This window comes from Amphimedon queenslandica, unplaced genomic scaffold (genome assembly GCF_000090795.2).
Source record: "Amphimedon queenslandica unplaced genomic scaffold, v1.1 AMPQUscaffold_13108, whole genome shotgun sequence".
Classification (NCBI taxonomy): Eukaryota; Metazoa; Porifera; class Demospongiae; order Haplosclerida; family Niphatidae; genus Amphimedon; species Amphimedon queenslandica.
Window position 1 is genome coordinate 4524 of NW_003546656.1, and position 25393 is coordinate 29916.

At 35.9% G+C, this 25393-nt stretch overlaps 3 protein-coding genes and 4 long non-coding RNA genes across 9 annotated transcripts in view; 5 read left to right on the forward strand and 2 right to left on the reverse strand.

Moving 5' to 3' along the window:
* The first annotated feature begins 3611 nt into the window (after window positions 1–3611).
* On the forward strand, window positions 3612–6008 carry LOC109585171 (uncharacterized). Of its 2 annotated transcripts, XR_002186362.1 has the most exons (4): window positions 3612–3746; window positions 3802–4560; window positions 5250–5779; window positions 5838–6008. It is a non-coding gene; the product is annotated as an uncharacterized LOC109585171 (long non-coding RNA). The 2 variants fall into 2 exon arrangements; XR_002186363.1 differs by lacking the exons at window positions 5250–5779; window positions 5838–6008 and adding an exon at window positions 4602–4789 and having other exon boundaries at window positions 3614–3746.
* Window positions 6009–6181: 173 nt separating this feature from the next.
* LOC109585170 (cell surface glycoprotein 1-like) lies at window positions 6182–7131 on the forward strand. Of its 2 annotated transcripts, XM_020001159.1 has the most exons (4): window positions 6186–6292; window positions 6339–6423; window positions 6514–6872; window positions 6922–7131. In XM_020001159.1, exons 1-4 carry the CDS (start codon window positions 6285–6287, stop codon window positions 6971–6973), a joined length of 504 nt encoding a protein of 167 aa, XP_019856718.1. In that variant the 5' UTR covers window positions 6186–6284; the 3' UTR covers window positions 6974–7131. The 2 variants fall into 2 exon arrangements, with proteins under 2 accessions (XP_019856717.1, XP_019856718.1); XM_020001158.1 differs by having other exon boundaries at window positions 6182–6292; window positions 6339–6872.
* Window positions 7132–7211: 80 nt separating this feature from the next.
* Window positions 7212–10913, forward strand: LOC109585172 (uncharacterized). Its single transcript, XR_002186364.1, has 8 exons — window positions 7212–7391; window positions 7451–8492; window positions 8541–8630; window positions 8686–9075; window positions 9124–9609; window positions 9656–10149; window positions 10202–10703; window positions 10754–10913. It is a non-coding gene; the product is annotated as an uncharacterized LOC109585172 (long non-coding RNA).
* Window positions 10914–11165: 252 nt separating this feature from the next.
* LOC109585173 (uncharacterized) lies at window positions 11166–11497 on the forward strand. The gene is made up of 2 exons (XR_002186365.1): window positions 11166–11272; window positions 11325–11497. It is a non-coding gene; the product is annotated as an uncharacterized LOC109585173 (long non-coding RNA).
* Window positions 11498–12681: 1184 nt separating this feature from the next.
* Window positions 12682–13079, forward strand: LOC109585169 (uncharacterized). The gene is made up of 2 exons (XR_002186361.1): window positions 12682–12794; window positions 12843–13079. It is a non-coding gene; the product is annotated as an uncharacterized LOC109585169 (long non-coding RNA).
* Window positions 13080–13790: 711 nt separating this feature from the next.
* LOC109585168 (flocculation protein FLO11-like) lies at window positions 13791–25393 on the reverse strand. Its single transcript, XM_020001157.1, has 14 exons — window positions 25312–25393; window positions 25022–25139; window positions 23979–24870; window positions 23689–23833; window positions 18817–18868; window positions 18306–18404; window positions 18030–18251; window positions 17166–17213; window positions 16969–17030; window positions 16740–16914; window positions 16481–16621; window positions 16369–16422; window positions 14350–16089; window positions 13791–14291 (listed from the first exon to the last, which is right to left on the reverse strand). The coding sequence occupies exons 4-14, from the start codon at window positions 23826–23828 to the stop codon at window positions 14256–14258; spliced, it is 2769 nt and encodes a 922-aa protein (XP_019856716.1). The 5' UTR covers window positions 23829–23833; window positions 23979–24870; window positions 25022–25139; window positions 25312–25393; the 3' UTR covers window positions 13791–14255.
* The window catches only part of LOC100634785 (lipase maturation factor 2-like), a 5652-nt gene continuing 4808 nt past the window's right edge, over window positions 24550–25393 (reverse strand). The window contains exons 15-16 of the mRNA XM_020001145.1: window positions 25022–25139; window positions 24550–24870 (exon numbers count right to left, since the gene is read on the reverse strand). Of these exons, the coding sequence (XP_019856704.1) occupies window positions 24550–24870; window positions 25022–25139 (439 nt within the window). The remainder of the gene's footprint in view (window positions 24871–25021; window positions 25140–25393) is intronic.

Sequence of the window (25393 nt, forward strand, 5' to 3'; positions counted from 1 at the left end):
CTTTGAAAACACATGTTAAAGTGGGTGGGACAATTATAATAACTTAATAACTGCGATTAATAACTGGATTAATTAACTAAATAACTTGATAATTGAACTAATAACTGGAGTAGGTGTGGCCAGTCAATTTATCATATCATTAATAATTATTAGTAATTAGTAATAATAATTATTAATAAGAATGTGGATAATTTCACAGCCAATTAAAAAAAAAATTGTATAAAAAACATTTGTAACATCAAAATGATACAGTGTGGTCGTTGGCCAGATTTTGGAGGAATTTTGAAAATTCATAATTAATCAGAATATATAAATCTATCGAAAAATTGAAAATTCTCTTCAAGCAAATTTTATAAAATTTAGCTGAAGACCCAACCAACTTCAGTCCTACATACAGTACATGGTTTTGGCCAGATTTTTCGGTGACTTTAAAATTAACCAAAATATGTCTTATTGATTAGAATCTGTTCAAACTTTCTATGCAACACTAAGAACAGTATGTGTATCAGAAATATTATAAAAATAAAGAATTCTCTTCCAATCATTATGGGCTCATTCTTAATCTCAAAAAAGACATGTATTTGTTGGAAACAGCTCAATAGGATAAGGACATCAACATGTATCAGAAAATGTAATAAAAATTGGAGGCCATTTTGGAGTCATTTTTCAGGAAAAAACATGGTTTATACAGTCTAGCTCTGATGTCCATATTAATATTTCTTAAATTTAATCATTTTTAGCTTTATTTTTTCCCTTATCATTTCATTTTTTTGTGTCTCTAATTTTACCTTACCCTATTTTTAACTTTGCTTTGTTTTTCCTTGCCCTACGAGTTTTATTTTCATTCTTTATTTACAACAAATTTTTCGAGGGCTTTCCTTTTTTCAAAAATTGGCTCGTTCTTAAAAATGTTCATAACTCAAAAAATATTTGTTGGAAACAGCTCAAACTTTCTACATAGCATAAAGACATCAAAGTGTTTTAGAAAATGTAATAAAAATTAGGGGTCATTTTGGAGCCAATTTTTGAAAAAACCATGGGCTATAGCCTTTGCTTTTTTTCAAAAATTGGCTCATTCTTAAAAAATGCTCATAACTTGAAAAACATTTCTCAGAATAAGCTCAAACTTTCTACATAGCATAAGGACATCAATATGTATTAGAAAATGTAATAAAAATTGGGGGTGATTTTTTGGCCATTTTTTGGAAAAAAACATGGGCTATAGTCCATGCTTTCTTCAAAAATTGGCTCGTTCTTAAAAATGCTCATAATTCGAAAAATATTTGTCAGAAACAGCTCAAACTTTCTACATAGCATAAGGACATCAATATGTATTAGAAAATGTAATAAAAATTGCGGGCAGTTTTTTGGCCAATTTTTGGAAAAAACCATGGGCTATAGTCCATACTTTTTTTCAAAAATTGGCTCGTTCTTAAAAATGCTCATAACTCGAAAAATATTTGTCAGAAACAGCTCAAACTTTCTACATAGCATAAGGACATTAATATGCATTTTAAAATGTCATAAAAATTTGGGGTGATTTTTTGGCCAATTTTTGGAAAAAACCATGTGCTATAGTCCATGCTTTTTTTCAAAAATTGGCTCATTTTAAAAAATGTTAATAACTCAAAAAATATTTGTCAGAAACAGCTCAAATTTTCTACATAGCATAAGGACATCAATATGTATTTTAAAATGTAATAAAAATTGGGGGGGGGGGTGATTTTTCGGCCAATTTTTGGAAAAAATCATGGGCTATATAGCCCATGCTTTTTTTCAAAAATTGGTTCATTCTTAAAAATGCTCATAACTCGAAAAATATTTGTCAGAAACAGCTCAAACTTTCTACATAGCATAAGGACATCAATATGTTTTAGAAAATGTAATAAAAATTGTGGGCAATTTTTTGGCCAATTTTTGAAAAAACCACGGGCTATAGTCCATGCTTTTTATCAAAAATTTGCTCGTTTTAAAAAATGTTAATAACTCGAAAAATATTTGTCAAAATAAGCTCAAACTTTCTACACAGCATAAGGACATCAATATGTATTAGAAAATGTAATAAAAATTGAGGGCAATTTTTTGGCCAATTTTTGAAAAAACCATGGGCTATAGTCCATGCTTTTTTTTTTAAATTGGCTCGTTTTAAAAAATGCTAATAACTCGAAAAATACTTGTCGGAAACAGCTCAAACTTTCTAGATAGCATAAAGACATCAATATGTATTAGAAAATGTAATAAAAATTGGGGGTAATTTTGGAGCCAATTTTTAGAAAAGACCAGGGCTAGCCGTTTTGGCGCAATTTTCGAGCAACTTTCAAAATTGGAAAAATTCAATTTTGATCAAAATCCGCTCAAACTTTCTACACAAAATAAAACCATGTATATGCTCTAAAAACTATCAGAAATAAAACTTTCTTTTGCAGTCAATTTTTACAAAAAATTGGCCAAAAACCTGTACTACATGTGTAGATATTTGGCCCATTTGGAGCACCTTCAAAAATTGACTTAAAAAATCCAAATTTGACTGAATTATTTCTAACTTCCATGCATCAAAAATTGAACTGATCAGAATTAGCTTAAAGAGTGTTGTACTTTATTTTGTGCAAGGAATTCATTAAATACAATTAAAAAGCTAAAGATATAAGTAACATTAGTTTTAATACTAATAAAGAACACACTAATTAATAATAAAATACACACATACACTACATGTACATGTACATGTACATATACAGACTAGAAATGTAGAGATATCTTTGATCATTGACCCTCCAGTCTATTAACACAACCAAGGGAGGACATATGGACATGCTAAGCTAACAACACTAATAATACATTAAACTATATACAACTGATACACTACTGACAATCTACTAATGGAGAAGCCACAATACACAGTACTAGCCTTATGACATACACAGTACATACTAAGAGCCTGTATATAATATATGGTAAGTATAAGGAGTTAGGTGTATGGATATATGAGTGTATATGAGTGCCTTTATGTGTGTATATACATAGTCTGTGGGTCTGGAATGTTGTAAGGATTGCAAGTGAATGTCATCAAACTGGCGCAATGCATTAAAAGAGGCAGGCGCTAGCTAATGACTTCATTGAATATTCATGAGGTGGGTGAATATTCATAAATTATATAGCAATAAAATAATTTTTATAAGCAAGCAAGTAAAGCAATATCTCTCCTTTTCTTTCTATCTTAAAAATCATAAGATACATATACAATATGCATGTACATGTACACCATTATGTATAATAAAAAGTATATCATACAGTACAATTCAATGCCCAGTATAAATGGATGGTGTACATACAAGATCTACATGTATGTGCAAGACTTCAAAGCAATAAAGAAATATACATACATAGGTTATTCATTGGTTAGTTCATTCGACTAGTGAAACCTTAAGATAAAGTGGAAGAGGGAGGGACTCCTAATGCAGCGCTTTATAAACAATTCATATTCATTAGGAGACAAACATGTCTCAGGTGGGCCGGAATGAGTGACGTAGCGTGGGATTGACTTGCATGGGATTGACGTAGCATGGGATTGTTGCAGTGGGGGATTTCCAAGGGACAGGCCCAATGTAGCCACGTCAACAAGAGTTTCACGATAAAATAGTGGAGCAAAGAGAGAAGGGAAGTATTGGCCATACGCTCATTCCTGATACACTCATTTTCGACTGTTCATTTTTGACCGAAAACAGAAAAAGCTCCAAAATGTCATTGTAAGAGACAAATCATGATATTCTTATTCTTATCATTCTTTCTCTATCCTTTTAGCGGAGACGGCTGCACAAGCGGTGGACACAACTGCTGCACAATCCTCTAAACTCAGAACATTCGAGTGCATTAATATTGCACTAACAGATACTTAGTAGTATAGAAGAGTCTTTTAGCACATACAGTAACATTATCATTCAGTACATTTATAATACTTTTAGTACATTCATGATACTTTAGTACATTTATGATATCATTGTTTAGCTCAAAAGTGGCCGTTAATTTATATTTCTTCACAAAAAAGTGAATAATTACTACTTACAATGTAAATACATGTACTCAATGTCAGCCTATGGTAGCTGCAGGCAAACCAAAATATCAAATAAAAGATGCAAGCCATTAAAGACATACTCATGTCATCCAGTTACATACATTTCAATGCTAAGCACAAATATAGATGGTCTACATACAAAATTTAGAAAACTTCAAAGCAACATATGAACATACATGTACATGTACATATATATGTAGGTTATTCATTGGTTAGTTCATTCCACCAATGAAACCTTAAGATACAGTGGAAGAGGGAGGGACTTTTAATGCAGCGCTTTATAAACAATTCACATTCATTAGGAGACAAACATGTCTCAGGTGGGCCGGAATGGGAGTGACGTAGTGGGGCTTCCCAAGTTACCATGTCAACACACTTCCACCCTAAATAGCGGAGGTTTCACAGAAGTAAAGAATAGGCCATAACAACAAGTAATTCTAACAATTTATTATTTGAGCAAAAACAAAAGGAAAAACCAAAATGGCAAAGTAAGAGACCCTACATATCTTTTTTATCTCAATCATTGTAGTGGAGATGGTGCTTCTAGTGAGGGACACCATTATTGTTGTAAAGAACACTGTTGTAAAGAACACTGTTGTAAATGCTGTAAATGCTGCAAGAGTAGCTGCACAATCCTCTAAACTCAAACTGCTGTGTATATTAATGTTGCATTAACATAAATTATTTAGTAGCACAAAGAAAAACTTTTATTATTTATATATTTATTACTTAAAGTCTAATTTCATCCATATACTGCAATGTAATGTTGTATACATATAATATGTACAGCATTTCAAAGCAATGCATGTACATGAATGTATATGTAGATTATTCATTGGTTAGTTCATTCGACCAATGAAACCTTAAGATACAGTGGAAGAGGGAGGAACTCCTAATGCAGCGCTTTATAAACAATTCACATTCATTAGGAGACAAACATGTCTCAGGTGGGCCGGAATGGGAGTGACGTAGTGGGGCTTCCCAAGGGACTGGCCTATTGATACCACGTCAACACAATTCCACCCTAAATAGCGGAGGGTTCACAAAGGCGAAGAATTGGCCGTAACAACAAGTAATTCTAACAAGTTTATTTTTTAAGAAAGACAAAAGAAAACCGAAATGGCAAAGTAAGAGACTTCAAATTTAATCCTTATCATTTCTATCTCAATCCTTGTAGTGGAGATGGATCAAGTAGTGATGGAAACTGTGACTGCTGTTGTTGCACAATCCTTTAAACTCAAAACTCTCGTGTGCATTAATATTGCACTGACATACATGTACACTTAGTAGTACAAAAGAGTCTTTTTATCAGTTATAGTAAAATATTAGTCCGTCCATTTTTTAACTCGATTTATAATACTAACGTACACGTAACTTAGATTTTCTTAGAAAAAAAGGCCATTATTAAAACAATTTTATGTATCTGTTATATGATCAAAAGGCAGCTTAAAGCAAATCCAAATATCAAAAAAAAGATGCTGACTGCTGAAAACTATATTCCTAATAAGGATTCGGGGAAGTTTAAAATAGTACTTGACCAATGAGCGAACAGAGAGAGGGAGGGAAAGAGGGAGGATGATGTCATCTAAAGGCCTTCACGTGAACGGCTTTATAAAAACAGCTAAGAATAATAGAATAATAGCCGGTTCCCCTAATAGCTCTCTCTTACTAGCAAACTGATCAACGAAAAGAAGCAAGCAAAATGAAGTAAGAGAAATGGCATTGAGATGATAATATGTATATATATTTGTAACTATCTCTTTAGCGGAGATGGTGACAAAGGAGGTGGAAATAATTGGTGTGAGAAGTACTGTATCATTTTATGAAGAAATGAACTGCTACTTTTAGCTACTATAGTCTTTTAACACTGTTTTATTAGTTAGTTATAGTGCATTAATGCTGTTTGTTAGTGAAAATTAATCAAATAAGCACCACAGACATTGTACAACTGAGTGGAGATGGATGGTATATTATAGGTACTTAGGCTCAGTATTAGAGGATGAAAACCTTCTGCAAACACACATGAAGGTATTGAATTTTGTACCAGTTGTCATAAGTAGAGCAAAGTCAGCAAATTATTAATGGGAGAAAGGGACTCATGATGTAATCTTAAGGTCTCACGTGACCGGCTCTATAAAAACAACTAGTTCATAATAGACGATTGCACAAAAAGCTCTTTTTATCAACAGAATAACCAGCAAAAAGAAGCAAAATGAGCGAGTAAGTGAGGTAATATACATGTAGATACATGTACATATCTTTCTAGATTGCCCCCTGATTTTTTAAACCAAGTACTTCAACCAAATCCAGCGGATAATCCATTAGATGAAATACTTTGTCCAAACCCAGTGGTTAATCCAGTTCCATTAGATCAAATACTTCGTCCAAACCCAGTGGTTAATCCAGTTCCATTAGATGAAATACTTTGTCCAAACCCAGTGGTTAATCCAGTTCCATTAGATCAAATACTTCGTCCAAACCCAGTGGTTAATCCAGTGGTTAATCCAGTTCCATTAGATCAAATACTTCGTCCAAACCCAGTGGTTAATCCAGTTCCATTAGATCAAATACTTCGTCCAAACCCAGTGGTTAATCCAGTTCCATTAGATCAAATACTTCGTCCAAACCCAGTGGTTAATCCAGTTCCATTAGATCAAATACTTCGTCCAAACCCAGTGGTTAATCCAGTTCCATTAGATCAAATACTTCGTCCAAACCCAGTGGTTAATCCAGTTCCATTAGATCAAATACTTCATCCAAACCCAGTGGTTAATCCAGTTCCAATATTTCCAAACCTAAGGTGTGTCAAATGACTTTCTCTCTTAGTCATATTTACATATTTCTTTTAGTTCTGGAGATGGTGACACAGGAGGTGGACATAACTGGCTTATGGATAAATAAAGACACTTTTGTTACTGTTGCTGTATTGCTGCTTTCATGTATATTAAATAAAGACACTTTTGTTACTGTTGCTGCATTGCTGCTTTCTTGTATATTAAATAAAGACAAATGCTGCTTTCTTGTATATTAATGCTGTTTTTTAAGTTATAATAAATAAATGCATTAAGTCATTGCGTGGAGTTGGATCATAATTGCTGTTTGTAAAGTGAAGGCATTAAAAGTTAACTACATGTACATGTAGTTGGCCATAAATGAAGCAACAAGACGGGACGGGGAATGATGTCACTTGAATTTAGTGACGTGAATGACGCTCGCTATAAAAACAGTTAGAAAACCTCAAACTATTAGAACAACCCGCTCGCTCATTCATTGTAATATCTCTCTGTTACTAACATAAAGAAGCAAGCAATATGAACAAGTAAGGCAAACGGCATTGTAATAATAATACATGTACATCTCTCCCTCTCTCTCTTTTAGTGGAAATAATGGAGATGGTGACTCACAAGGCGGGCATGGCTGGTGTATCATTTTATAATGAATTGAACTGATACTTTTGTTACTTTAATGCTGTTTTCTTAGTTATAATACTAGTAAGGTATCATTGTCATTATAAGCTACTCCTACTGACTGGAGTTAGGTAGGAACATTGAATACGCTCTCAGGGACTATAAACCATAAACAAGTTATGGTCAGCAACGCGTGAGGTAAAGGGGACTTTCCCGGGGAAAGTTTCGGCAATTCGGAAGCAATAACAAATGAATAACAAGTTGTGGGTGTTCTAACTAAAAGAGATCACAGAAACAAAGGCTTCTGCCAAGCACAAAGCATGTCAAATGATCAACTTTTAGTCTCTTAGTCATATAAACATAATTCTTTTAGTTCTGGAGATGGTGACAAAGGAGGTGAAAACACATGGTGTACCATTTCATAAAGATAATTTTGCTACTGATGCTGCTTCTTTATATAATGCATTAATGCTGTTTTTTAAAGTTATAATATGCACATGTAAAATTAGTAAAGTCATTGTGTGGAGTTGGTTCATAATTTCTGTTTGCAAAGTGAAGGCATAAAAAGTTACCTACAATGTACATGTAGTTGGCCATAAATCAAGCAACAAAGCTTGTCATAATTAAGAGAAGGGAGGGATATGATTAGAGTTGTGCAATATTAGCAAATGTTATAATCAATAAATTTATCTTTATTTATTTCAGTATTACTACTAAAGACATGTACCTATTAATTATTAATGAAAATACCATTAGTAATAGTCAATAATACTAAATAGGTATACTGCCCAACGTGCAACCCCAGGATCAGGAATCGGGGAAGTTTAAAATAGGGTTTGACCAATGAGTAAACAGAGAGAGGGAGAGAGGGAGGGAGGGGGGATGAAGTCATCTAAAGGCCTTCACGTGAATGGCTTTATAAAAACAGCTAGGAATAATAGAATAGTAGCCGGTTCCCCTAATAGCTCTCTCTTATTAGCAAACTAATCAATGAAAAGAAGCAAAATGAACCGGTAAGTTACTATAAGTATAGATACGTATATGAATACACATGTTTCTAGACCAAAGGGTAAGCCAAAGGATCCACCAAAGCCAAAGGATCCACCAAAGCCAAAGGATCAACCAAAGCCAAAGGATCCACCAAAGCCAAAGTACATCAAATGATCAACTTTTTGTCTGTTAGTCATATGTACATATTTCTTTTAGGTCTGGAGATGGTGACACAGGAGGTGGACACAAGCGGTGAAAAACTTCATAAAGATACTTTTGTTACTGGTGCTGCTTTCTTATATAATACATTAATCCTGTTTCTTAAGTTATAACATATACATGTAATGTTAGTAAAGTCATTGTGTGGAGTTGATTCATAATTTCTGTTTGCAGAGTAAATGCATAAAAAAAGTTAACGTGTATTCGGCCATAAATCAAGCAACAAAGCTTGCCATAATTAAGAGAAGGGGGGGCATGATATCATCTGAAGGTCTCACGTGAACGACACAATAAAAACAGTCCAAAACCTCAAATTATTGGAATAACTCCCTCGTTCGTTGTGATATCTCTCTCTTATCGACGAAAAGAATCAAACAAAATGAACAAGTAAGAGAAACAGCATTGTGGCAACATATCTTCCCCTCTCTCTTTTAGTGCACATCATGGAGATGGTGACACACCAGGCAAGCACCATTGGTGCATTATTTTATAAAGAAATGAACTGATACTTTTTGTTACTCGTTAATCCTGTTTCTTTTAGTGCTGTTTTCTTAGTTTAGTAAAGTACCATAGTCATTATAAATTACTCCTACCAATTGGAGTTGTGTTGTATAACTTGTATTGCCAAACTTTTTGTTATCAAACTAAACCCAATTACTCATAACCAAGAGAAAACCCTCGGCAAGCAAAGTGAAGGTACTAAGTTAGCTGGGCTGTAAAACTATTCCGCCCTAAATGAGCAACAAAGCTTACCATTAAGAGAAGGGGAGGGACATGATGTCATTTGAAGATCTCACGTGAACGACACAATAAAAACAGCTCAAAACCTCAAATTATTAGAATAGCCCCATCGTTCATTGTAATATCTCTCTCTCTTAATATTGCTCTCTTATTTACAAAAAGAAGTGAACAAATGAATAAGTAAGACAAAGGATATTGCCATAATACAAATATCTATTTCTTTTAGCGGAGATAATGGAAGTGGAGATCCAGGAGGTGGGCATAAATGGTGTGTGATTTTATAAAGAAATGAACTGATACTTTTGTTACCTGATAATGTTTTTTCTTAGCTACATTTAATGCTGTTTTCTTAGTTATAAAATTAGTAATATAACACAGTCATTATAAGCTATTCCTACTGACTATAATATGGTTGGCCTATAATTGTTTTTGCTTGTCAAACTAAACATCATGGCCAAATATTATCAAGATGTGAGAGGGATTATAACTAAGAGAAAATCCTACGTAAGCAAAGGGAGTATACTAAAAAGCTATTTGGGTTGTGAAACTAGTTGGCCATAAACAAAGCTTGCCATTAAGAGAAGGGAGGGACATGATGTCAACTCAAGTCTCACGTGAACGATACAATAAAAACAGTTTGAAACCTCAAACCATTAGAATAACTCGCTCGCTCATCGTGATATCTCTCTCTTATAAAGAAGCAAACGATATGAAGAACAAGTAAGAGAAATGGCATTGTGGCAATACATACATGTATCTCTCCACCCTTTAGTGGAAATAATGGTGGAGATGGTGCCACACAAAGTGGGAACACATGGTGTATCATCTTATAACTGAAACTTTTGTTACCTGTTAAGTCTATTTTCTTTTTAGGCTGTTTTTTAGTTGCAATATTAGTAAAATACCATAGTCATTTCATTATAAGTTACTCCTACTGAGTACTAATTGGAGTTGTATTGTGTAACTCAAATTGTTCGTTTTGTCGTATAACTTGTTTTGTTCATCAAGCTAAGGTCCAATAAGTACATCATGACCAAAAGAAAACCCTAGAGCTACAGGAAAAGTTAGGGTACTAAGTTAACTGCTATGGGCTGTAAAACTATCTAAGCCATAAATGAGCAACAAAACTTGCCATAAAAAGAAGGGAGGGGCATGATGTCATCTGAAGTCTCACGTGAACGGAGCACTAAAAACAGTTTGAAAACCTCAAATCATTAGACTAACTTGCATACTCATTGCAATATGAATCAAGTAAAAGAATTACAAATGAACAAGTAAGAGAAGTAATGCTGCAGCAATTAATGCAGATCTCTCTCTCTTTTAGTGGAAATAATGGAGATGGTGGCTCAGAAGATGGGGGTTCACGTGGAAATTGCATCATTTTATAAAGAAACAAACTAGTACTTTTATACCTGCTGTGCTGCTAATGCTGTTTTCTTAGCTATAGTACATTAATGCTGTTTTCTTAGTCATAATATTAGTAAAGCATCATAGTCATTGTAAGCTATTCCTACTGATTGGTACTGGGTTGTATTGCCTAACTGTTGTCAAACTAAACTTTGAGGCACAGTATTAGAGGGATGTGAGACTGATTTTACCAAGGAAAAATCTTCTGCAGCAAAGCGAGGGTGCTAAAAAGTGTAGTTAGGTTTCAAAACTAATTGGCACATAAGTGAGCAACAAAGCTGCTATAAATAGGAGAAAGGAGGGACAGGATGTCATCTAAAGTCTCACGTGAACGACACAATGAAAACAGATAAAAACCTCAAACTATTAGAATAACCCGATCGCTCGTTGTAATATCTCGAGCTAATCAAGTAAGAGAAGCAAACAAAATGAACAAGTAAGACAAATGACATTGTGGAAATATATAGATATATATATATCTCTTTTAGTGGACATCAACATCATGGAGATGGTGACAAAGGAGGTGGACATACTTGCATCATTTTATAAAGAAACAAACTAGTACTTTTATACCTGTGTGCTAATGCACTTTTCATACATGTACATGTAGCTATAGTACATTGATGGTGTTTTCTTAGTTATAATATTAGTAAGGTATCATGGTCACTCCTACTGACTGGGGTTGGGGTAGAACATTGAATACGCTCTCAGGGACCATAAACAAGTTATGGTCAACAACGTGTGAGGTAAAGGGGACTTTCCCTGGGAATTTTTCGGCAATTCGGAAGCAAAAACAAATCAATAACAAGTTGTGGGTCAGTGGGTGTTCTAAGAAAGAAGTGAAATGGCAGAGTACAGCAAAAGCCTCTGCCAGGAAATAATACAAAACTACATGTATACATGTATGTAGCTAATAGTCTAAATGGTGATAATTGTTATTTTCTTTTACATGCAAACAAGTGAAAAAATCACTATAAATTACCGGTAATAGAGATGAGTACATGTAATATACATGTAATTTTATGTACATGTATAGGCAAGCAGTTACTGGGTGAGCCAGCGATTCACAAGCCCGGCAGCAATTAATGAGTAAATTTGCAATTCATGGATACAGTAGTTCTTACTCATCTACACACAGCATCAACAATAATTTGCATTAAGCACAAGATTGCATGCTACATGCAATAGCTTACATGTACATGTAACAATTAGGAAGCAGAAGTTTAACATCCATGTGTGTATTCTGTGCTAAAGTCCAAAATAACATTGAATTATTAGTAAGCAGAAATAAAACGGAGCTCTAACTTTGCATATTACATGGTATTTATCATGTTACACAGTAACAGCAAACAAAAACTCTTACTTAGCAAGTACTGATTGCACTGTACACAGCAATACTTGCAGCAATGATGGACATAATTACAGTTGGACTTACAAAACCACAACAATCAATATCATGCTGCTAGTATTAACGTACAGTGATAATGATGCATAACTCACAATGAAGCTTTAATGGAGACTTTTACTTCCTTACTCCTCTTTATATCCCTTCCTTTTAAGAGCTAGAGATCATGTTTGATCACGTGACTAACCAAACCGTCTACTAGGTTCACTAGCTAGCCTGTCTATCACTATAAAGAGTAGAAAGAAATAGAATCAGACGGTTCTAGGAACAGTTGAAACTTACTAAAGGAAATACTTCAAAATTACTACTGGAAAAAAAGTTTAAAAACCCCAAAAGTTGAAAAAACATAAAATGGGCGGGGAATTTAATTGACTGTTAAAGTAGGTGTGGTTTCATCAAATTACTTAATTAATCAATATTAAAGCTTAATCATAATCAAATAGGAGGGACATGATATGATGTCATCTGAAGTCTCATGACTCACGTGAAAAGTTGAAAACCTCAAACTATTAAAATATTGTGATATGGATCAAGAAGAATCACAAAAGAACAAGTAAGAGAAACAAAGCTGCAACAATTAATACAGATCTCTCTCCTTTAGTGGAAATAATAATAATGGTGGCGCAGGAAATAGTGGTACAGCGAACAATTCGATTTGCATCATTTTATAAAGAAACAAACTAGTACTTTTATATATATGCTGTACTAATGCTGTTTTCTTAGCTATAGTACAATAATGTTGTTTTCTTAGCCATAATTTGTAAGGTATTATAGTCATTATAAGCTACTCTAGTCTCGTCACGCCCCTTCGCAGCGAAGGGGCGTGGCGAGACTAAAGCTACTATATCTACTCATTAGGCCTTGTGAAATTATGCTTTTAATTTTGCCTATTATTCTATTCTCAGATTCTTTTATGTATTGCCCATTATTCTTTTCAAACATGCCTATTATTCTACTATTATTCATTAATATAAAGTAATTAATACAACAAAAATATTTCAATCATGATTGTGATGGCAAAACTAGTAATTACATATAGTCTATAGTTTTATTGTCTATGACTATACTTTATCAATTTATAATTTTTTAAAAAAGTTCTCATAAATACTGCCTATTATTCTGGAATTAATCTTGATTCTATGAATTCCCTATTATTCTCAAAATTATGCTAGCATAATTTCACAGGGCCTACTACTCATTATACTGACTGGGGTTGGGTGGGACATTGAATATGCTCTGAGGGACCATGTTATGGTGAGCAGTGTGTGAGGTAAAGAGACTTTCCCTCGGAAATATCTGGATTATTGTTAATCAATAACATAATCAATAACAAGTTTTAGGAATAGTAAGAGAAAAGCCTTTGCTAGGTAATAAAAACAAAAACTATGTGCACCATGTAGCTTATCAACTAATTGCTGGTACTAATGAGCTTTTAAGTAAGTATGTACCAGTACATGTACATACCAGTAGTAGTTATAACTGATCTAGCTGGGGCATGGGTGTGGTTTTCATCATAATGATGAATAATAAATTAAGGATTATACATGTATTTTATTCAATAACAATGAAATAAATTACTCAAAAGAGAAGAGAGAGAGATGGAGAAAGGAGAATAGAGTTCAATAGACCATGTACAATAGAATGAACCAAGTGATATGACAATAATAATGTAAAGATTAGTCATTCATAAATTTGTACAAGTAAAGCAAAAATAAAAATCAAAACAAAATGAGCTGGCATGCAACGCATAATAGTATTGAATTGTATAAATTTAAATTAAATAATAAATTAAAATCCGATTAATATAGGAAACAAACACAAACGACGGTGACGATAAATATTAATAATAATAATATTAATAATAGTCATGTGATGGGTAGTTGTTTAGACAATCAAAGAGAAATAAATGAAAATTAACGTAAAAGAAAGGGAATAATATAAATAATAGTAATAATAATGGAAATGATGATAATTACGTCAGATCAATAGAAGGTGGGAGTGGTCAAGATAATAATTACTGAGGGGCATGGCCTTCATGAAGTAGAGAAGGCTATAAAAGAGAAAAAGAGACTGTAAAAATTATATAATTTCCCTCTCTCTTTTCTTACCATAACTTCTTCCCAGAATCCTCCTCCATTGTGAGGGTGTGGTCCATTAGCTGGGATCATTGGTCGAGGAATGTACGCAGCTCCAGGCTGGGACTCAACGATAGCAGCAGCTGCGGCCGCGGCAGGCCAGGGTTCCTGTACAGGAACAATATTATGAGACCCCTGGGCAGTCATGTGAAGGACCTCGGCTATTGGTTGCTGAGGTGGCAGTATAACCCCTCGCTCTTGAGCAGGGTATAACACTTGGGCGGGGCCAGTTTGTTCCTCAACTGGAGGATGTATTACTGGAACAAACAGGGACACTTCCTCTAGGGTGGAGGATTGGTGCCTGTATGCTTGAGGTGGAGCATAGCCATGTCCACCGGTCGGTACGGCTAGGACGTTACCGTTTGTTTGAATATGATTAGCAGGTGGGGCTGGATGAGAGAGACGGGGAGGAATCTGTAAATAGATTCCGTGATTAGGATCAGCGTCTTCAGCAAATGATGAGTTCTGTGAGCTGGAGTCACTGTCGTAATAAGATATGACTTCCTCGGTGTCTGACACAGATGGAGTGGGTGAGCTCAACAGTGCAGCTGCATCAGCTAATGTCTGGAGAGCTGAAGTGTCACCGTTACTACTGTTAGAGGATGAGGGGGACTGCTCATTACTGGACCCCGTTCTAGGGGTTCTGGTGCTGGGGGGCTGACCGTTCGGCCAATGTAAAGGCGAGTTGACATCAGAGAGGTCGTCGTCTGATGATTCAAGCCCCCCGGGGGGCATGGGAGAAAAGAAAGGAAGAGAGAAAGGTGAGCTAAGAGAAGAGGGAGAGGAGGTTTGCCGATGGTGTCTTGCTGATTGTGAGGGTCTGCTAGTATCTGATTGACCAGCACCACTAGAGCTAGAGGGATTAGAAGAGGAGGAGGAGTTTTGAGATGACGTCTCACCAAACCAGTTAGCCCTAGCCATAGAAGGCGGAGCCTGCCACTGGTGTGACCAGGACTGTGGTTCAGTGGTGGTTTGAGCCGTGGGTACCTCCCCTCCTGCCCCCACTATCCCTCCCCTTGGATCAACTACCACTGACACTTGATTAGGAGGTACACCCAATGGGTGATCAGGCGGAACCGTCTGAGGAGGAAAGGAATGAATGACAGCAGCTGCTAGTCCAGTAGGTGGAGCATTGGGTGGAGCCTGTACATTATTAACCCTCCCACCCTCCATCATAGTAGCACCTCCTTGCTGAAGAGGAGCATCAGAAGCCGTAGTGACGACTAGTTCAGCATGTAGTCCAGTGACACGGGGCACAGCCACTCCAGCGTAAGAGGGAATGGCTATTGAAGCAGGCACAGGGACACGCCCAGGGTTAATCGAAAAGGAAGGAGCGGCAATCGCTGGCATTGGAGCAAACATGTATGGATACGAGTTAGCAGGAAGGAACTGAGGAGGTGTGGAGGGTATGGTGAAGAAAGGTACGCTGGGAGCAGCTCTCCATGGATAGGGAGGGAAGCTCGGAGAGAGCTGCCATGAGAGTAGACTAGAGAGAACACGACTTGAAGAAGGAAGGTGAGAGGACGGCTCCACTGATACAGGAGGACCGGACGGAGGGACGTTCACAAAACGTAAATTGTTATATGGTGGTCGTCTAGGTAACGATGCTCCGCCTCCTCTGCGATCAGTGCCGGGTTGAGAGGAGTGGTTAGTAGAGCCAGGAGCAGTTGAGCGACTGGAGGAACCACCCCTGTGGGACCCTGACCTTGAGGTCTGGGAGGAGAGAAAGATTTTAGTAATAAAAAGGGTACCTTTAGCAAATTTTAAAAATAATGTACATACTGTACATGTACATAGTACGACTGCACAATTATTACATGCAATATCTATTATTATCATCATCATCATCATTACTATTATTATTATTATTTTAAAAGGAAAACAAACAAATCAAAAAAAAGAAAAAAACAACAACAAAAAACAACCAAAAAAACCTTATTATTATTATTATTATTATTATTATTATTATTATTATTATTATTATTATTATACCTCCAGTGTGATTTCATTCAGTTGTGAGGTTCTCTTCAGCTGCTGAAGTTTATTCTAATAAAAAAATAAAATTTAAATATCCAAAATGCTAAAAACCAGCAAGCAAGCAAACCTGCATTTCTTTGACTAAATAGTTCTGAAGCTCAGCCACACAAGCCTTCATTCTTTTCTCAGTGTCGCTCCAGTAAATGTACAAAATAGTGAGCTCTCTCCTACCAGATGTAATCTTAGGCTTTAGACCAGTCACTGCATTCTAAAATTAGAAATAGAACATTAAAAATAAATCCTTCTCTCAAAAAAATAAAATAAAATTATTCACAAATAAAATTGATGTTATACACGTACATGTACGTGTATTTTGAGTAACTTACAATCTTTTTCTTTGTTAGTTTCTGGAAAGCAGCAGAGCGAGAGTCAACGACTAACACGTTGAAGAAAAGGTCAAGCGGTTTGACCTCTGGACCTTGCAAAGTCTTCCAGAATATTCTAGAAGCAGAGCCAGTCAGTGGAATGAGATTAATGTTACTGGACCAGGAGCCGGAATGACTAAGGAAGAAAATATTAACATGGAAATATTTATCAGTTTTTGTAGCAGCTTACATAAATCTTTCTTCGCTGTCCATTTTAGCAGTCAAGTAACCAATAATGGAGTAATTCTGTCCCTAAAAAAGCAAAACAAAATAGTCAACTACATGTACATGTACATGTATGTACACACATGTAATAATGATTATTGGTGTACATGTACATGTATATTTAAATGGATTTATATTAGCGTAATAGAGTGCAGCTCTTACATGTAATTTCATTTTGAGGTGACCCGACCATTTCAATATCTCATTAGCCTAAAGGAAGAGGAAGGAGAATGAATACAACAAGTTATGATAGTTACAACCAACCAAGAGTACATTATGTGCTCTTGCTACTACTGACACACTTTACGTTTGAATCAATTCAAGTTTGAGTTATGTGAATGAAAATATAGATAATTTTGAAACATGTACAATCAGTATTATTTTTCAAACAGCCATGCATCAAAAACATACCAAAAATGATTCTTAATTTTTATTACATTTTCTGATACATATTGATGTCCTTATGCTATGCAGAAAGTTTGAGGCATTTCTGACAAATATTTTTCGAGTTATTAGCATTTTAAAAAACAAGCCAATTTTTGAAAAAAGCAAAGGCTATAGCCCATGGTTTTTTTTTACAAAAAATGGCTCCAAAATCACTCCCAATTTTTATTAAATTTTCTGATACATATTGGTGTCCTTATGCTATGCAGAAAGTTTGAGGCATTTCTGACAAATATTTTTCGAGTTATTAGCATTTTTAAAAACAAGCCAATTTTTGAAAAAAAGCAAAGGCTATAGCCCATCGTTTTTTTTACAAAAAATGGCTCCAAAATCACTCCCAATTTTTATTAAATTTTCTGATACATATTGATGTCCTTATGTTACGCATAAAATTTAAGGCATTTCCGACAAATATTTTCAAGCTATTAGCATTTTTAAAACAAGCCAATTTAAAAAAAGCAAAGGTTATATAGCCCTTGTCCAACAATAAAATCTTGGGCACTAATAAGAAAACAATAATTTTTAAAAAGGCTCCAAAAATTGCTCTCCATTTTTAATCAACTCACACTACATGCAATATACCTTAGATATATCCCCGAGGGTTGATTCCGGTAGCTTAATCTTTGAGCACTGCTGTGCGTGACTCCCAATCTTATTCTTATTGAAACTGATGGAGCAGAGAGAGCAGAGAGTAGGCTGATTGGAACAACTCGGCAAATGCTCGTAAATATCTCTCCTCAGACATTTGTGACCACACTCATTCGGGCAGCTAATTAGCATTAAGCCACAGCCCTTTTCATGTTGCTAAAAAAGAATCAATAAAATGAAGTGAGTAATTATTATTATTAATGTGATTACTTCTAGTTTGCGTAACTCTCCATGCCAAGTGCATTCATTTCCATGGCAATGGACATGAAGAGAGAGGACTTCTCTCTTTGCAAAGTTGTCTTTAAAGAGCTAAAGAGAAAGAGAGAGAGAGAGAGAGAGAGAGAGAGAGAGAGAGAGAGAGAGAGAGAAAAGAAAGAGAGAGGGTGGGAGAGGGTTGAATCAGAAGTCCTACAAAACTAGCTATATTAAATTAACAACACTGGATATGTGCATAATTTCAAAATCAATCAGACACAAGCTGTATACACACAACATACTATGGGATACTTGACTGGTCACAAAGTTTACTGTGGAATAACCAACAGCTAGTGTGTATGTACCATGTACATGAAAGTGTGTCCATGATTGTTTATGTGGGTATGAATACATAGATCGGTGTGTACATACATGACAGCCTGTGTATGAATACACCATGAGTAGCTGGCTGTGTATGAGTATAGTACAGTATATGAACTGGTTAATATTGAATAAACCCAATTACCTGATGAACTGCAACTCTTGTATTATCAACTGGACATCTTGGACCAGTCTCCCTGTAGAGAGAGAGAGAGGGGGGAGGGAGAGGGAGGGAGAGAGAGAGGGGGTAATTTCAAATCACTAGGGTGGGTTGTTTATAGTTGAGATGGTAACATTGGAATGATGATAAATTTGTGCATAGTCACGACAAACAAAATGCCACAAACACAATTTAATTGAACTAAATTAAACCACACATTAATAATAATTAATACATGTACATGATGACATCTTGTACATATAATACGTTGCACATTGTACATGCATTAATACATGTAGATATTGTACATGCATTAATACATGTATATAATATACATTTTACATGTACATACAATTTAATAATAATAATGATAATAATACATCTATTGATGAGTGAGTAAGAGAGAAGAAGAGAGAGGAAGAAACCATTCATTAACTAGACAAACTATTTGTACAAGAGGGGATGAGTACTGTTCACACATCAACTGCTAGCCATGATAAGGCGCCATAATGAGCAGCTGTAGACACAGGCCTGCACTAGCCCCTTACCTCATACCCAGCCCTAGCATCCTTGTGTGTACACAAACCCTCCTACTACATTGAGTATATACAACTTGACAGGCATCACCTCCAAAAGAAGCACATCTATACATGTACATGTACTGGCATGCCTATAACTGATTCTACCATAAAAATTAATTTCTAATTTTATGTCTCCTAACTCCCTTCCCCCTCTCTCTCTCCTATCCCATTTTTCCTACCACACACAGGCTGTATATATATACTCATGTCTACTCCCCCACTACAATAAACAATAGTGAATATTGTTTACATGTATTTATTAGGTATGGATGTGTGTGTCTGCAAATGTCACACAGAAGGGAGTTAGCGGTGAAGGGAGAGTAAAACCATGCAAATGGTATCGACTCCTCCATAAATTATCTTAAGGTTTCCTCCAGGGAAATGTAGTAGGAGGTCTAAACAAGCTAATACTAGCTGTGATTCGAATGCAATTTACAAGCTACAGAATATTAGTGAATAACTCTCTTACATGTACTTATACCATTATCACATACCATCTTAAAATTTAAAATCACTTGATCACATGTGTATATACATGTACATGTACCCTCCCTCCTTCCAGCTTGAAACTTGTAAAAACTTTCCCCTCATTTCTATATCCCATAGTACATAAATACAATGTAGAAACCAAAAGTTAACAGACATTAACATGTACAGTGAGTATCCTACATGCATATTCAGTCAATGCCCACAAATCCTAACGATGAAGAAAGGGACTCATTCTAAAACTAACCACCAGAGGCCCACATCCTAACAACAAATACTCCCTCAGCAAACTCTCCATGTACTGGCATATGTGTTTACCATTTCCTTCTCTTTCACAATGGAGAATGGCTTCTGCTATTATTATTTAGAATAAGGAAAAATTGTACTAATAATCATTATACCGCAAGTGATATCACATATTGTGTAGTCTTTCTCACTTCTCTACAAATGATATACTGAAGGGGAATAATTATTTATGCATTAATCTAGAACTATGATTTCACTCTTTCTCCTTAAAATGAATAATAGAGGAGAGAGAGAGAGAGAGAGAGGAGCAGACAGACAGACAAACAGGTTGACAAACATATGTTGCAGTCAATGGTGCCAGGGGAGACTATATACAATTGCACAATACATTAATAAACAACAAAACAGTGTCACACGATATTGTCGCATCTTTGTAAATTCAGTGTTGATATGAATGCGTGTCAATTATTGATTCCAAGAGTAATTGCTACGCAGAAAGGAAATATTGCACATAATGCAATATAGAATGAGTGCGTAGTGTATTGTGTTAAGGTGTGAGTTAGTCTAGGGTGCATCATGATAAGGATACACAAGCATTCACTGAGTGACCTCTCTCTGCTCTCTTCCTCCTTCTACACAAAAGCTCATGTACAAGTGAATGGAGAGGGGGAGAGTCTACAGAGAGTGATTCTATGGTATCCCTGCATGTTATAACATTCTGATACTGAGAATGAGCCTACTCATACACAGAATGCATAGACTACTAATGAGATCATGCTTATCAACCTTACAAAGCACAGATACATGTACATGCACAGACCATATATCACACATCAACATTAAGAAATGGCCTTAGGGTCTACTAGAGTGTAATCATGATCTGCTATTCAATAATCACCTCCACATAATACTGCTGGTAGCAATAACATAAGGAGACATATGCCATTGATAATTGATTTATGTCACAACGTCTTTCTATTTCCACCCTCTCTCTCTCTTAGTCTCTCTCCCTTTCTCTCTTTCTCCATCTCTCTCTCTTTCCTCTCTCTCTCTCTCCTCTTTATTTGTATATCTAAAAAGAATGCAATTAGTCTTTTGTCTCTATTGTCTCATCCCATTACTCCTCCTTCTCTCTTCTTAGGGTACAGCCAGTAGGTGTCAAGTGTGGGCCAATAGGATAACAAGTGCAAAGTTAGGACCTCCTAATTTACTTTAAACAGGGACTATAGTGCAGCCACTCCCAGCCTGGCCAGGTGGTACATAGACATCATATAGCCATAGAACTGAGAGCTCCAACACGATAGCACTTGTATATGGACACAAAGTTTCTCAGACATTCTACACTGCCAGTGTAGTACATGTACATGCAGCCCAACATAATGTGAGAATACATATATGTACAGTGCATGTAATTCCAATAAAATGTGATTGCTTTGTCAACTAGCATACTGTGCATATTTAATACAGGTTTACTAACACACAGATTGATCTAGCTGTTATGTTATATAAGGTACATAAGTATATCTACACCCTGTGTCCACAATACTCAAATGCAATGTAATGTCTTCATGTTAATGGTATATGGTGTGGCCCAATAGAGACTCAAAGGATTATTGGTACCAGCCCATCTCTATTGATTAGTAACCTCTACTGACATATGAAAGGTTTAGCTTAAAGACATCAATCAATAAGCACATCATAGAGGGAGAGAGAGAGAGAGAGGGGGAGACAGAGGGCTGGAAGAGTATAGTGTACTGGGGTTAGGATCAAGACAGAGGGTAATCAAAAGCTTATAGAGCTACACTGCCAGGTTACAATTATTCAATACACAATGCACTAAGCAACCTTAATACCAAGGAGCATAAATACATGCGCACATGCATGTAAAAAAATATATATAGTAATTAAGAAAGGCAAAGAGAGTACTGATGGAAACTCACTCACATTCACCTTCTCTCTCTCTCTCTCTCTCTCTCTATCACAAACACAGTATCCCTATCACAACACTATAGACTATCAATAACAATCAAAGCACTACAGACACGGTCGCATTAGGGGTAAGCTTATGTCTTCTCTTTCTCTATGCTTAACATAAAAGCAGGGATAGCTTTAACGCACTTTGGAGAGACATGCAAATATTTACCTCCTGGAATGTCACTACAAAGTGTAAGGAGATCAAAACAGTAGAGTTAGCAAGGGAGAGAGATATGGATCAGTGACCATCTGACAATATATATACTATGAACATGTAAGCCTTCTTTGCATTACATTACAGGTTAAAAGTGCAGATGAAATGCTAGTTTATATAATATTGATAATAGACCGCGAGTCTGCAGCCAAAAAGCTAAGATGGTGACATTCTTCCGGACAAATGTCTTGTAGGATAATTAGTAATTACTAATTATGCTTAGAGATACAACATTTAAGGCTATTATTGGATACTGGGTATGCGAGTCTCAATAAAATGCATGAGCAAGTCAAATCTTTGATGCCCATTACTGCAAAGTGAGAATTGAATGCAAGCAACCCAGTAACATTTTGTATGTGTACTCAATGCATTAATGATGAACATTATGATCATTATTTATCATCTTATTCAGCATTAGTGCTAAGTTACATAATAAATAATAATAAGAGAGAGAGAGAAGCAAGAGAAATGGTGTTATAAGGATTGGCTGTCATTAAAATGCAGTAATTATTGTATGTACAGTAATTATGTGTGAATTTGGTGAAGCAGGGTAGATGACAGTGTAATGAGGGTTGGTATGGCATGTGTGTATCCATAACCGGCTCATGGGTAGACTCCTTGGCATCTTTAAGGCATACACTAAAACTGATCAAGCAATGACTTCACTTCAAATAACAACACAACTCACAAAGCACCTGCACAAAATGACCTGATACAGTGTCTATAGTCTGTAGCTGGAAATAAGAGGAGGTTTCTTTCTCTGTATATTCACACACACAAAACGACACAGAGGCTTGTGGTGGACACTTTCTCAGAGCATATAATAAGTCGACACTGGCGTTACATACACGCAATCGTTTGAAATGTAAACACACACTCTCACACTATGTCATGGACACACAAGCCACAATGAGCTAAAGCAAGCTTGCTCTAGCATGTAGCTCTATCTCCCCTCTCTCATCTCATAAATGCTACACACACACTCACTTTGTGCCAATATAACACTTACATATCCTTGTATAAATAACCATAACCATTGTATTATATGTGTAGGTAGATGTACCCGTAATGTGTACACTATATCTTCCATTGATGAACACAAAGAGAGGAATATTGTCCATCATAATGTAGTCAAGCAAAAAGACATATAAATGCACATGTACATATGTCCTTGTACAACAACCCAGTTCATCAATATTGTGAGTATGAAGGCACTATAAATGGGATGCTAATTCTGTAATGCTAATCTAACTCTCCCCCTCACTCTCTACATCTTCAATGTTCCCATAAATGAGTGAGTCTATGTACGTGTACACATATCGTTTATACTTATTCTCTACTGTGTAATGTGCTAACCTCAGAGCTCTGAGTATGCAGGCTGAGCAGAAGCGATGGCCACATGGCGTTTGCATTGGCTCCCTCTGTGCCAGAAGACATATTGGACACTCTAAACGTTTGTCTAATGGTGGGTCAAACTTGGCATCAAATCCTTCCATGGTAACTAAGGGAGAAAGGAAGAGAGAGCAGTTTCAAAATCATTATGATATGTAATGGTAAAGATGTTATATGCATAGGCAGGTGGTGAAGAAATAGAAAGAGAGAGAGAAAGAGACTGTACAGATGTACATGTAGTTAAAGGACTTTACCTGTTCAAGAAAGCGAGCGCGTCACAAAAAAACAATCGGTACACGAGTAATAAGACTGGTTGCCACTTCTAAAAGAGAGGGAGAGTGGGGAAGGAACGAGGAGACAATGGACGGGTTCAGTTCCTGGGCTGGGAACACTAAGTAGAAGGATCTCAACGCGCTTCACACTTCTCTCCACTCCAAAGAAGTACAACTGCAACCCATAGAAAGAGAGGGAACGGGATGAGGAGGAGGGAGAGAAAAGTAGCAGCCGTGAGTCTCTGCTCTTTCTCTTCTTATACTGATGGAGCCATTTGTGTGGATTCCTGTATCAATACAATACGCACTAGAGTAGACTCATTCTCAAACTTCCATTCTCATTCCAGCTAGCTCCACCCATAAAACCGCGCCCAACAAGACAGCTTCTTCATTCTCTTTACTGTCAGTGGAGTTTTAATAATAAGATATACATGCAATGTATACATCTAGTGCTTTGAGCAAAGATGACCTGTTATCTATTAGTTTTATTACTCTCATAAAGCTAATTCTAACAACAGATCTACATTATTAAAGCTTTTATACTAAAACTTGATCAGTTCCCTCCATTATTATTCTTTTTATTCTTCTTGCCTGAGCCTTTCTCTTTATTACCACTCAGAGATTTGTCCTTTTTAGCAAGAGCTCCTTTTCCTCCATTCTCCTGACCCTGTCTTGGCTGAGGAGCCAAAGGCTTTACTTTATAATCGGCAGCTCTGGCCTGACCCAAATTGGACATCATCGCCAGCGTGAGCTGTAGAATCGTTGCCATGGTAAGCATTGCTAGACATATTTCAGTTGGTGGGAGGAGTCTCGAGTACGACCTTATTTGGTCGATGAACGAACAAATGTACTGAACATCACATGATGACTTTGGCTATAGAAATGAAAAGAAAACACATTATACTTTAAAATGTATAAATCTGCAAATTCTAGCAAGTTTTTCTATAACTGCACATGTATGATAATTAATACTGGTAATAATTGTACATTGTAGATAATGATGACCCAATGACAGATTCACTCACAATATTCAGCATGTTATTCTTTTGGAGATACTCCTGCAGTCCAGTGTGATCCAGTGAAAGAGAAAAGAGATAGTCTTTTTGGAAACTCCTAGTCCACCATGGGCCAGACTGATTGAAACTATAGAGCGGAAAAATAAACAATTTGATTAACTTTTCATTACAAACCACACAACAGATAGAAAATGAAAACATTGATTAGCCTAGGAAATTAATTAGGAGCTGCGAAATGGTCAACTATTACATGAACATTATTAACTGATAATAATAATTAATTAAAAATATCAACCTACAGAGATAAGGCATGATCATATTTCGTATAATGATAGAGATACTTCTGTACCCTGATGTATCGTGGAGGGTTTTTAAAAGGGG

Coding starts and splice junctions, on each gene's coding strand:
- LOC109585170 (XM_020001158.1), top strand. Junction 6,873..6,921: donor CCAATATTTCCAAACCTAAG/GTGTGTCAAATG, acceptor TATTTCTTTTAG/TTCTGGAGATGGTGACACAG.
- LOC109585168 (XM_020001157.1), bottom strand. CDS start 23,828: ATGGAAGGATTTGATGCCAAGTTTGACCCACCATTAGACAAACGTTTA. Junction 17,214..18,029: donor CCCTCGGGGATATATCTAAG/GTATATTGCATG, acceptor CTCTTCCTTTAG/GCTAATGAGATATTGAAATG. Junction 16,622..16,739: donor AACTAACAAAGAAAAAGATT/GTAAGTTACTCA, acceptor TTCTAATTTTAG/AATGCAGTGACTGGTCTAAA.